This window comes from Meleagris gallopavo, chromosome 2 (assembly GCF_905368555.1).
Source record: "Meleagris gallopavo chromosome 2, MGAL_WU_HG_1.1, whole genome shotgun sequence".
In the NCBI taxonomy this organism is placed as follows: domain Eukaryota; kingdom Metazoa; phylum Chordata; class Aves; order Galliformes; family Phasianidae; genus Meleagris; species Meleagris gallopavo.
Window position 1 is genome coordinate 14,487,608 of NC_139405.1, and position 12,226 is coordinate 14,499,833.

Genomic DNA, 12,226 nt, shown 5'->3' on the forward strand with positions numbered 1-12,226 from the left:
TTCAAAGCCAGGAGTACAGCAAGCAGTGTTCCTCTCTATTCCTCATCACTACTGACAGCACCAATGGAAGGCCTCTCACTGCCCAGCAAGGGAAAGAGCAAGTGACAGCCTGCGGACACCCAAACCTTATGGTCATAGGAAAATACAGTCTCAGTGTCTGATTACAATGAACCCAGGTTAGCACAGCAGAAACAGATCCTGCTGGGTGAAAACAGCCAATGCTCTCTGGAGAGCTTACCTCAACTGAAGGTCTTCCCACGTCATTTTTACACGTTGCTGACCACAGAAGTCCAACCCAATTTTGCGCAAAAATTATCAAGCCACTCAAAAAGCTGTTACTGAGTCTCAAAAGGACAAGGAGAGGTGCTGATCACATTTGTGTTTAGAGAATGCTTATCTGAAATGCACAAATGGTGACATTATCTATCACAATCTATGCCTGTATAGATTATATGCAAGCACCTAGAAGCATTATGTTGAGGGGAAATAGACTTCAGGGTGACAAAGGGAAATTCGCCTTCTAGATCTTATGCTTTTTCTCATGCAGAGGGATGTGGGGGGAAGCTAATTTCTTCTTGTAGTGCACTGTAACACTAATTAGTAATAGTGAACTATAATAAGTACTAAAATATGGTGGTAACAGCATACTTTCAGTATTTAGGATTATTCAGCAGTCATTACTGGACTGAGAAGACGTCAGAAAACCCACATTTCAGAATGGCCATCTGATCACCAACACTTAAGAGTTTAAGAACACGGATGTTCTGTAAGATTTTTCTAGTCCTCACGCAGGACAGTCTCTGTTTTGTTTCCTTCTTTATAAAAATCCTAAACAAATTACTCAGCACAGTACTCACACATATCCAATCCAGAGAATTTAAGGTCAAGAACTTAAGACAACACACTTTGAAACCAATTCTGTAGAAATGCATTGACTTGTTGAGCTTGGTGCATGCGTATTTTCTCCTCAAAATCGGTAAGGAAGTTCTGTGACAAACACAGAAGCAGGCTCTTACAGGAGTGGTTCTTGCTGTGTTTACAACTACATACTGACCTCACCATGAATTTTATTAACTATGCAGTTCTTTGTCAAGCAACTAGAAGTATACCTTCACAAGAAATGCAGCACCACGCCACAAACCACTACTGCTCATGCACTGACAAGCACCAAAGCCAAGTTTTTTTGTTTGTTGTTTGCTTGTTTTTTTTAAACAAGATTAGCATCAATGCATTTTTGTGCCTTAGAGAAGATATAAGGCAGTCACCTCTCTGGAAAAAGCCTCCCTAAACCTAGTTACACACAATGGACTAGGAGCTGTGAAACTTAAGCCTGGCAACACTGGAGCTTAGGATCTGGTTAGACGTGCCGTAGGGTCTTCACTGATTGCAGCAGGTTTGGGATCATCTTTTCTGCTCATAGAAATGGTGCAATCCATTTTTCAGCTTTATGTTCAGCTTTTGCAAACCTAAGTTACAGAGCATGCTAGTGCTACTGTGACCTAACTGGCACCATCTATCCCAAATGATTGCTGAGTTCTTGCAGCACTGTGGCATACACTGACTGATAACCTTTCCAAAACAACCGCTGTCACCTCTCAGTAAAATAGGCATGCCCTTCCAAGCAGAGGAAAGGCAAACCACAACTCTGCAAAGATTCCCAGTCTCAAAAATGAGAAAAAGGCCAACAGAACAGCACTCATCTCTTGAAAAGAGAAATGAGGGGTTGTTCACCCAGCAAACTTGTAGACTACTATGTAATACCAGCATGACCAGTAATGCAAAAAATAACAGCCAAACTGCAGAGCAGTAGATTGTTCTCTCTTGGTTATTAAGAATAACCAATGGTGCATACCAAGGTTTTAATCTCACTACAGAAGCTTACAGCTTGCCTAACACATTTTTAAACTCACAAGATGAAATTGGAAACAGCCAACAAGAAGTAACATTAGTTTTTCTCTCCCATCCTCTCCCCCCATTGCTTTTTACATTAACCACAGAGGAAGCATACTTCTCTGTAAGACTACCTCTAAGATATTATTAGGTCAGTTTTCCTGAGCAGCTGTAACCTAGAAGATGCTGGCAACAAGCAGGAGTTTGGGTAAGGCCATGCAAAACAGAAGATTGTTGTTAGTAATGCGTTATACTAACAGTAAGCCAGAATCATATTTCCTGAGCTGGTTTGGAGAGGTCTCTAATGGGATAACTGTACGTGTGGCTTTAGGACATGCTGCCTCATTTATCCAAATTGTTCCATTCAATGGGTCACAATGGAGAGCAAGGGGGCTTGGACATCTCCAAAGCATCAGCACAGAGCCACCCTATACTCGCTAAATACAGCAAAGAGCTCCTAAGACCACAGGTGGTCTAAGACAACTTCCCTCTGCTCCCAGCTTTGCAGTGGATCACTGAGAAGCCAAAAGAAGCTACTTTCCTGCCGTACTTCTTCAGCATAGCTTTCATCTAACAAGCAACCCAGCCTCCGCATGCTCACCTCATGTTCCACAACCCATATGCTGACTGCCATACCAGTCTGCAAACATACAACAGCATGAGAAGCATTAGCTGTAATGCTGAGATTACCAACTGCAAGTCATGCTCTTGTCCCTTACACAATAAATTTAGAAAGTTAAATGATGTAAGCACAGGTTGCTCCTGTGATGGCTGGACGAGTGAACCGTGTTTTCTTAGAGACTGGATTTTTCCAGAGAGAAATAGCAGAGTTTCATGATTTATTATCTGAAAGAGATCCAAACATCTTGGGAAAGAAAAGAAAAACCTTTCAAACAAAACCCCACGAAGGAAGAGAAGCTAATCTGTAAAACTGCTAACCATCATCCAAGGTTAGATGGGAGGCTGCTCACAGTAACAACTTGCTGTATGAAGCACGAAAAATCGACAATTTCACTGTTACACTCCACAGAAGTGAGCTCCCACCTGAGGTGAAGAAGTACGCAACGCTTATCCAACCGTTAAAGACAAGGGCCAGTACAAATAAGATAATTATTCCTCTTCAGTATACATAATCACAAAAAAAGATGACATTTGAGTTTTTATTATTTTATATTTGGCCAGGACTTTTAAAGGAAGGACTTTTAAAGGAAACATCAAACATTCGCTTTTCTGTAGGTCTAGAAAGGATTTGTTCTTCCCCCACCCCCACCTCCCCTGGGATTTCTATTGACCCTTCTTATATTCACTCTGCAAATTAGTCAGGAATAGTAGTATTTATACTAGATCAGCAACGTCTGGTTCTTATCCAAATGTTCCACCTAAGGAGGATGCCAGTTCTCATGGATTGGACAGCCCACCCTGCAGCATTCCTGAGAATTGTACAATATAATAATCTTGAAAGTCAGCAGAGTGGATTATCCACTTTTTTCTGGACTTGAACTTGTGACCTTAACAGTAGCACTGCAGAAAGCAAATGTGCTATGCACTTTGCCATGGTAACCTTCCGTGTCTTCTCTTCAACTTAAATACACGCGATTGAAACAGCTACAATTTTGAAAAATTATGTACAAACCCTATATTTTTTTTCTTTTTGATTACATATAAATACAAATTAGCTATTCTTCTAAAAAGTGGTTATAATAGTAAATAAATACAAAATAAGAATCTGACCATTATACTTCATGTGCTGGGGGTTAAACCCATATAAAATGTACAACTAAAATACATTTAAAATCTTTAAAGGAATATTTCTCTGATTAAAATATTTGTTTTCCCAACCTTTCCGTAGACATAAATATATTTTCAAAATAGTTGTGTTTTTTTTCTTTCCATTTCATTACATAAATAAAGTCTTCATTGGGAAATATTAAAGTGTCAGCTTTTTTTTTTTTTTTTTTTTTTCCTCATTTGTCCGATATATTCGCTGTGTTAGCGGCACCCACAACCCTCCACAACCATATCTTGATAGTTCTTTAGTACAACTTTTTCGTTCTCGTCAAGGTAGAGCATTGAAATAGCACTCAGTTCTGTCGGCACACAGCAAGCCTTGGGGATTTTGGAATTCACCGAATTGACCAAAGTCTGAACAATGGCATGGTTTGTTGAGTTTAGGTGATCTGCCAGCGGAAAAGGACATTCCCCATGGCAGTAAAAGGCACTATACCCCGGCGGGGCAACAATCCAGTCATTCCACCCCACATCATTGAAGTCCACATACAACGGATGCCTTTTGCAACTGTATTTGTGGCGTTTACGCTGTTTGTGTTTCGTTTGACGCTTTTCTCTTTTATGAAGCGGGTGCCCCTTGCCATCATGCCCAAACGTCACTAACAACGGCCTGAGCTGAGACCAGCTATCTTCGTCCTGATGTAAAGACCTGCTAATCCTAACGTGCCTCTTGGAGGCACTGTTCTCTTTGTCCAAGTGAACCACCTCCACCACAAACCCATGATTAGGTTGTCCGTGTGCAATCCACCTCAAAACAGCTGGCGTTACATCAAAACTTTCCCATTTACTCGCATTATGATGCACCAACCTGGTGTCCAAAAGTCTTGTGACAAGGTCCTTAGAGGTGGCTGTGGCTGGTTTTATAATTTCATAAATATTAATACGGTGATGGTAGCTGCTGTTGCTCTCAAAGGCTTCGTGCACCTGCTCCCGAAAAATCTGGAGTTCAGCTGAGGTGATAGACTCCTCATTAGGGATGGAAGTTAAATTAAAGAAGAAACGTCGTGCTGTTTTCCCACTTGTTTCTGGCAGTTCTTCCAAAACTTCTAATTTGATTAAACAGGAGGGGAGGCAGGGAAGGGGGCAGGGAGCAGAGGGAGAGAGAAAAAAAAGTTAGGAACTGAGACAAGCAACCAAACCCCTCAGATACGTGCTGCTGGCATGCAACAAACAAGACCTGAAAGACTTCCACGTAGAAAGCAAGCCTCCCTCATCCTTCTGTTTATTTACGCAAGTATGTATAGCATGAAGTTAAGAACGCTTCATTCATTGTCATGCACTTTGATGGAATACCGGTGCTCTCTGCATTCCAGGTAGTCATTGAGTGCTGAGAAACATGAAGCATCACGTTGGAATTCAAGGACACCAGTGAGAAAACTTGAGCACTACAGTTAGCGGAGGTCTAATGAGAATCATTAAAACCGACTGAGGATTTAAGGGGATCTGCTGCTTTTCTGCATTTTTCAAGAATGTGGCTCGAGCATCAAGCTCTTAAGCTTCACTCTGAAATACAGTACTCCACAATTTAAGTAACTTACTCAATCTTAATGCAGGGATTTGCATATGTTAACTAGAGGCAGCAACCTCAACATCTGTAAGGACACTTTACAAGCACACCTCAGTATGCGGTCCAAAGAACTGTGAAAATGGGTCTAGCTGCTAGAAAGGATGGATGCTAAAGGGATAAGGGAACAACATGTTTCTAGCAACCAAAGCAACTCCTAAGCCCCCTGCCACTTCCCCTTACAGCCAACAGATAGGAATGGAACTTCAGTGTAGGGCTGCTACACTGTACGTTTTTGCTGCAGACATAGAAGAAACACTGTTTGCCCACAGAAATCTCTCTGAAATCCTGGTTTTTCATTTTGCTACTCAACATCCTGGGGATCCATTCACTTTCTGAAGGGAAGCTGGCACTGATGTGAGCAGTTCTTAGCCTTGTGCCATTCCCTGCTGGCTCCAGCACGACTTCCCACATCAGGCAGGGCTCAGTTTTGCAGTGCTTTGGGACCAGCCCGGCGTTTGTAAATATGCAGATGTGTGAGCGCTCCCAGCACAGCCTCCTGCTTTAATGAAGTCACGAACCAACAGTGAGAACTCAACGGAAAAATGGAGTCACAGTGATTTTCGTCTCCAGTTTGTGAAAACTGGAGAACAACTTCTATGTCAAAGACTTTGTGGCAACACCACAGCTTCCAACACCATTCTGTCTGCCTACAAGTTACACTCTGTGCCCCTCAGTTCCTCTCCCACTCAGAGCCTTGAGTGGGAGACTGCCTGCCACGCACAGGCTTACAAGGAACGAGCCATGCGTTGCTGCTGTTTGCTTCCCCACTACAGTAAGAGTTACATTTCACCACTGATCTCACTTCCCACCAAATGGCACCGGGGCCACCTCCGTCCAGCAGAACCATTAGGTCCAAGCACATTTCTTTTCTTAGCACAGTTCCACCTGAAGAGCGAGGGGCGACCGCCTTTTCATTGCCTTTAAAGCAGAGCCGCCGTGTGCCAGCGCCAGAGACTACGGCCAGTGAAGGTTACATCCCGGGGAAACGTCTCCTGCAGAGCGCAGCAGCGGCGCGCACCGACGGCTCCGCGGGCCCCACGCGGCAGCGATCTCGGCCGTGGAAGCCGGTCGCTGGGAACGGCTCCCCGGACGTGCAGCCAGCGGACGGAGCGTTACCTCCGGGCGCGCGGCGCGGCTCCGGGCTCCGCCGCTCGACGGCGGCCAGGGAAAGGCCGCGCCGGACCGCTTCGCCTATCTCCCACGGGGATTTAGATAAGGGATTAGGAACCTTCGCCGCGGCTCGGGGGACGCTTTCCTCGGCGTTTCGCCTCGCCCGAAGAAAGCCCGCCGCGGGAACGCTCCGTTCGCAGCCGGCAGAGCGCGGCGAGAGTCTCCCGCCGGCAGCGCCGGAGCCCGGGGGGGCTCTGGAAACGCACCCGCAACCCCTTCCGAAGCGCGGAGCCCGCCCCGCCGCCCCTCCTCCGGCCCTCCCTCGCTCTCCTCCCGCTCTCTCCGCCCGTCCCTCGGCCCCTACCTTCGTGGTGGAAGCTGCGCACGGTGTTGGCGCGGCTGGCGGCCCTCTCCAGCGGGTAGCCCAGCTGCTGGCCGGCGTGCAGGCGGTAGAGGTCCAACATGTAGGGGGGGATGACGACGTCCTTGCCGGGGCTGGGCCGCCGCTTCAGCCCGAACATGTGGAGCAGGCGCAGCTCGAACTCGCCCAGGAGGTCCTCGGGGCGCTGCGCCGCCGAGGCGGCACGGCCCGGCTCGCTGAAGCGCCGCCGTCCCACCTCCGGCATGAGGCCGGCCGCGCCGCCCAGCAGCACCCGGCAGAGCAGCAGCGCCAGGAGGGAGCGGGTGGCGGCAACCATGGTCGACCTGCGCGGAGGAGGAGGAGGAGGTCGATGGGAGGCGGTCAGCGCGGGCACCGCGCCGGGGGAGCGCGCCGCGAGGCGGGGGGCGGCCGGGGCCGCTCCGCAGGTGGCTGCCGGCCCATGGCGCGCGGGACGGCGCGGAGGGAGCCCCGTCGGGGCTCAGGTGCGCGGCGGCACGAAAACCCCGCGGCGGGGGATCAAAGGGAGCCGGGCGGGCCGAGCCGGGCCGCGGGGGGCCGAGGGGAAGGGGCGCGGGCGGCCGGAACGCTGCCCTCGGCGGGCGCAGGTGTGCGCCGCGGCGGCCCCCCGCCGAGGGGACGGGGTTGGAGAGAGACGGGGCGGTGGGAGAGGGACCTCCCGGCCGTGCACGGCGCGGGGCCCGGGGCCGGCTTTCCAGCCGCGGCTTCCCCGGGCGCAGGGAGAAGTAGGGCCCCTCTCTCCCGGCGTGGAAAGAGGAGGTTAAAAAAAAAAAAAAAAAAGAAAGAAAAAAAAAAAAAGAAAAGAAAAAAAAAGCCGATCGCGCTCCGTCCCGAGCAGGAGCCGCGGGACGCTCTTCTCCCCCGCGAAACTCCGCCCGGGATAAGGATCGCTACACGCTCTCCGACACGCTCAGCGTCCCGTCCCCCCTCTCTTGCGGAGCGCACGGAGTCATCCTGCGGAGACGGCGTTCAGCGGCCGCGGGGCCGTACCTGAGTGCGGCGGGGCTGGCGTCTGCAGGAGCGCGTGCTGCTCTCGGGCTGTGGTCCCCGCATCACTTGGAGTTACTCCGAACCGCGCTGCTGCTGCTCCTCTGCGGCTGCCGGGCGGAAAGCGGGAGCTCCCCGCGGTGCGGAGCGCCTCGGGAACATGCCTTGGGCGGCGGGGCGGGAGGCAGAAGGAAGGTCTCTGTCAGGGGAAGGCTTCTCCTTTCGGAAAGCGGCGGTCGAAAAGTCGGCGCTTCCTTTTCGTCCTCCTCTCGGTGCGCGCGTGCCCGCCCGCGAGTGGGTGCTATGTGTTACGGAGCGGAACGGCGCCTTTCGCGAGCGTCCTTCGCATCACCCGCAGCGGACGGACGGATATTTACCGGGAGTCCCGCAGCGACATGAAGAGAGGAGTTCGGCTTCGCTTTGCTCCGCTCCCTTAAAAAAAGAAAGGAGGAGAACTAAATAAAAACCTACAATAAAAAAAAAAAAAAAACAAAAAAAACAACCCTCCGGAGGGCGTGGAGCACCGCGGAGGAGCGCCGGGGACAGCGCTGCGAGCGCGCGCCTGTCCCGCCCGCGCCGCACCATGCACGGGGGCGGCCGAACGCCGCCGCGGCTTTTTGTTGCGCGCCGATGTCACGACCCCGGAGGCTCGCGGGCCCGCGCCAATCACAGCCGCCCTGTGGGAGCGGGCCGCGGCCCCGCACGGCTTTTAAAGGAGACGCCGCCTCCCTCTCTCCCTCCCTCGCCGCTTCTCTCCCTCCTCCCTCGCCCCTTCCCTGCCTCGCCCGGCCGCGCCGCGGCGGTGGCCTCCGGCCCGTCGTCTGTGCGTGCGTTCGTCCGCCCGCGCGGGGGCCGAGCGCTGGGTCGCGCGACCCGACCCGACCCCGAGCACCCGGCGGCGCTCCCGAAGCGCGGAGCCGCGCCCGTCCCGCGCCCCACTGCGCGGTGCCCGGCCCCGGGTTGGGAGCCGCGCTCCCCGCTCTGCCGTCGTCGGGGCGCGGCGGGAGCACCCGGGACGCTGCCCCGTGCCCCGGCCCCGGCCCGGCCCGCGCGGCCGCGGCGCGTTCCTGAGCCGTGGCTGCCCCCCAGTGGCGGCGGCGCGGCGCTCCCTGCCCGCGGCCCCGCTCCGCACCTGCCCGCTCCCCGCTGCCGCTCTGCGCCTCGGCGCGGCACCGCGCTCGGGGGCGGCTTCTGCCCCGGCTTTTGTCCGCCTGCGTGGGACGCGGCCCCTCCGCGCGGCTGTGCGGCACCTACCGCCGGGGCCGTCGCAGGGTTTGGGGCCCCGTGCGGGTCGCTGCCCGTGAGGTCACAAACGCCTCTCGGGGACTTCATTTGCAGAGAAGCCATAGCCAAACCTAAAATAACTGCGGATGAGAATCTAAAGCGATAACAACCTTGACACCTCCATTCCCAGCTCCTCCTTTGGGAGTGGCCTTCTCCCTCCATCTTGACTTAGAGCACGACACAACATCTGCACTGGGACAGGTCCCTTCTCCTGCCTTCTCCTCAGCTGCAGCTGTGCCCTGGGACAGTGCCCAGTGGGGACTCCCAGCACTGTGCCGGCATCACTGTGGAGCCAGGAGAGCCCCGTTGGCCCAGCTACTCCCCAGGCTCCTTCACCTGACCCTCGCTTGCTGCTGCAGGGCACACATGGAGGGGTAAAGGCCCTCAAAAGTTCTGTAACTTTTCCATTGCATTTCAGTGCAAATAATGTTTAGTTTTCTAACTTCCTGTTAGTCTTTGACACAAACAAGGTGCAAGCAGCGTGCCACTACGCCAATTATGTAAATCAGCACTAAAATAACAATGGCAATGTAGTTTACACATCACTGGCATTAAATGTGCACTTTGACTTATAATTGCCATCCCAGTTCAATTCTGTAGTGGGTCATGCCAGGAAAAAGTCATTTCTTCCTTAGATGCCTGTGCCTATGCCTGGAGCAGAAGCTGTGCTGAGTGCCCAGCACAGCACCGTCTGCAGGAGATCCTCTGTTGGGTGATGAGCATGGAGAAGGAGCCGCTGAGGCAGGCACAACGCCCTTGGCCCGTTCCCCCCCCTACAGCTGTGCACCGTGAGCCCAAACTAACAAAACTGAAGGCAAACTGCAGTTCCTGGCCCCACAATCCCTCCTGGATTCCATGAACACGAGGAGGCAAGCAGCACATCTGCAGAAGGTTCACCTCACCCTGGTCTCCCACAGCAGCACTCTCCTACAGAGCTACCCTTCAGATAGAACTGGTGCATCAGCTCCACTCCTGACAAAGAAACCAGCACTCGTGCTGAAGAGATCTGATACAGACACTGGGCTTTAGGAAACTGGACCGTATAGATCTCTAATTGTGAAACTTCATTTCCATACTCCTTAACTTTGTATAGTTGACTGGATTAATTTCTGCACATCCACACCCTATTATTTTTCCTTCTTTCTTTTTTTTTTTTTTTCCTTGCTTCAGTGTTGTTGTGGTTTGGTGTGGGCTTTTTCTGTGCCAGTGAGTATTCAGCTAAAGGCACCTGCTTCTAGGGTTTCAGATCCAGGTGCTCCTTTGCAGGCACCCAATTGCAGCTGATAGGTGTCAACTTTATGCACTGTTGGGTTTTCTTAGTAAAATAAAGTACCCACAAACAGATAGCTTTTTTACAACCCAGTGAGATCTGTTTTTCAAACCTGGGGAGGCAAGAAGAAGGACTTCTTCCCCACAGCGCTTTCTTCTTACTAATACTACATCAAATTGCATTTCTGTAGTGCCACCAGACAGTGTCTTTCTTCTGTCCTGGTTTAACTGTGACCAATGCCAATGTTGCAGTGGGCAGAAGCCAGCTTGAAGATTTCAATGAGAAATGCTGCTGGGATCTCGAGTTGGAAATCACAATCACTAACAAAACACTCCAGTTCCTGGCTTAGCTGGAGGGCAGGTCTGCAGAAACACACATATTGCTCTGTGCACACTGCTGTTCAACAGGTCTACCACTGACTTCAGCAGACCTGTTAGACCAACACCGAGCACTTCCAAAATTCCTCTCTTAGGCCCATTTCCACAGATATTGTGAGCTTTTGACCTGACATATTAATTGTACTGAGGATTTTTTGTGTATTTTGTACATTGCAGTGATTAAACGTCTTAAGAGAAACCTTTGCTGAAGCATGAAAAATCCACGTGATACAGCATCAAATGTGAGGGGCGTGGCTCCTGAAAATGAGTTAAGATGTGTTAGTGATGTTGAGGTTTTGCTTCATAAAGGATAGAGATTATCTGAAAGCTCTTCCATTTCTCAACTTGGCTCCCCGTTGGCATCTGTGCAAATACGATGTGTGGTCATTCTTGAAAATACGACTTCATGCTGTTTTCTCAAGATACATTTTTTTTTGGTAGTTTGTCTTTAACATCCATCGATTGTCTCTGCTTTGCAGTTTGTCTCCTGTTCCACGAAGGATGGATTCTCACTCGAGAAGGTAATTTATAAGACGATGATTTGTTTCTGAAGAAGGGAAAGGCATTTTATTCAGAAATGCCTTTTTCTTTCTTATTCACCTTCGCTGGAATCTGGCAGCTCATCAAAGCTGTTGCTCTGTTTCACGGTGAGTCTCAATTTCATTCATCACATCTTGGCTCTCTTTCCATCATAGTAGGAAGAAAATTGGAACTTATCAGGAACTACAGAACAGAGCCAGTGTTTTCTACATTTCAAAGATGTTTCTAGTGCTAATGAATGATAGCAGTTGCTAGAGCTCCCACAGCTGTGCAACTTTCATACTGTATAATCAATTCCTATCGTTTGTAACTCATATGATTGTTGGGGAAAGAGGAAAAAAGGATAACCTTTTTTTTCCCTGCTTTCCTCTTTATACTACAGATGCTCCTAATTTCAAAATCAAGTATTTCAACAGTAGCTATTATCCTGAAGAAGTGGAAAAATGCTGTAACACCTCTGGACAGCCTGGAGAATAACCGAGCCACCACCTGAGAGATTCCTGAGCACCGTCATCATTTATAGTGACAGGACAAGGGGGGAATGGTTTTAAACTGAGACAGGAGAGGTTTCGGTTAGATAAACAGGAGGAAGATTTTCACACAGAGGGTGGTGAAGCACTGGAACAGGTTGCCCAAGGAGGTTGTGGATGCCCCATCTTGTGGATGCCCCATCCCTGGAGGCATTCAAGGCTGGGCTGGATGTGGCTTTGGGCAGCCTGGTCTGGTGGTTGGTGACCCTGCACATAGCAGGGGGGTTGAAATTAGATGATCATTGTGGTCCTTTTCAACCCAAGCCATTCTATGATTTATATGTATTTAATTACCTTCAGTACGCTGACTGTCAGACTGGGGAGGTGCAGCAGGCGGTGAACTGACAAGGATTCAGGACACCTCAGTCCCTGTCTCAGCACTGAGTACCCCTTTCTCTCCCTTCCTGCCTCACTCTTTCCTCCTTTGAAATGGGGATGATTCTGCAGACCCCCACTTACAGATCACCACAAGCCCTGTTAGGA

At 50.5% G+C, this 12,226-nt stretch overlaps 1 protein-coding gene across 12 annotated transcripts in view; it reads right to left on the reverse strand.

Moving 5' to 3' along the window:
• Positions 1–3,036: 3,036 nt before the first annotated feature.
• BMP2 (bone morphogenetic protein 2) overlaps positions 3,037–12,226 on the reverse strand; it is a 236,864-nt gene continuing 227,674 nt past the window's right edge. For 9 of the 12 annotated variants that reach the window (XM_085219021.1, XM_085219023.1, XM_085219020.1 and 6 more), the window contains 3 exons: positions 7,746–8,174; positions 6,720–7,060; positions 3,037–4,724 (listed from right to left, as the gene is read on the reverse strand). In XM_085219021.1, coding sequence (XP_085075147.1) covers positions 3,880–4,724; positions 6,720–7,053 — 1,179 coding nt within the window. In that variant the 5' untranslated portion in view covers positions 7,054–7,060; positions 7,746–8,174 and the 3' untranslated portion in view covers positions 3,037–3,879. The other 3 variants (XM_085219025.1, XM_085219016.1, XM_085219026.1) reach the window with 3 other exon arrangements.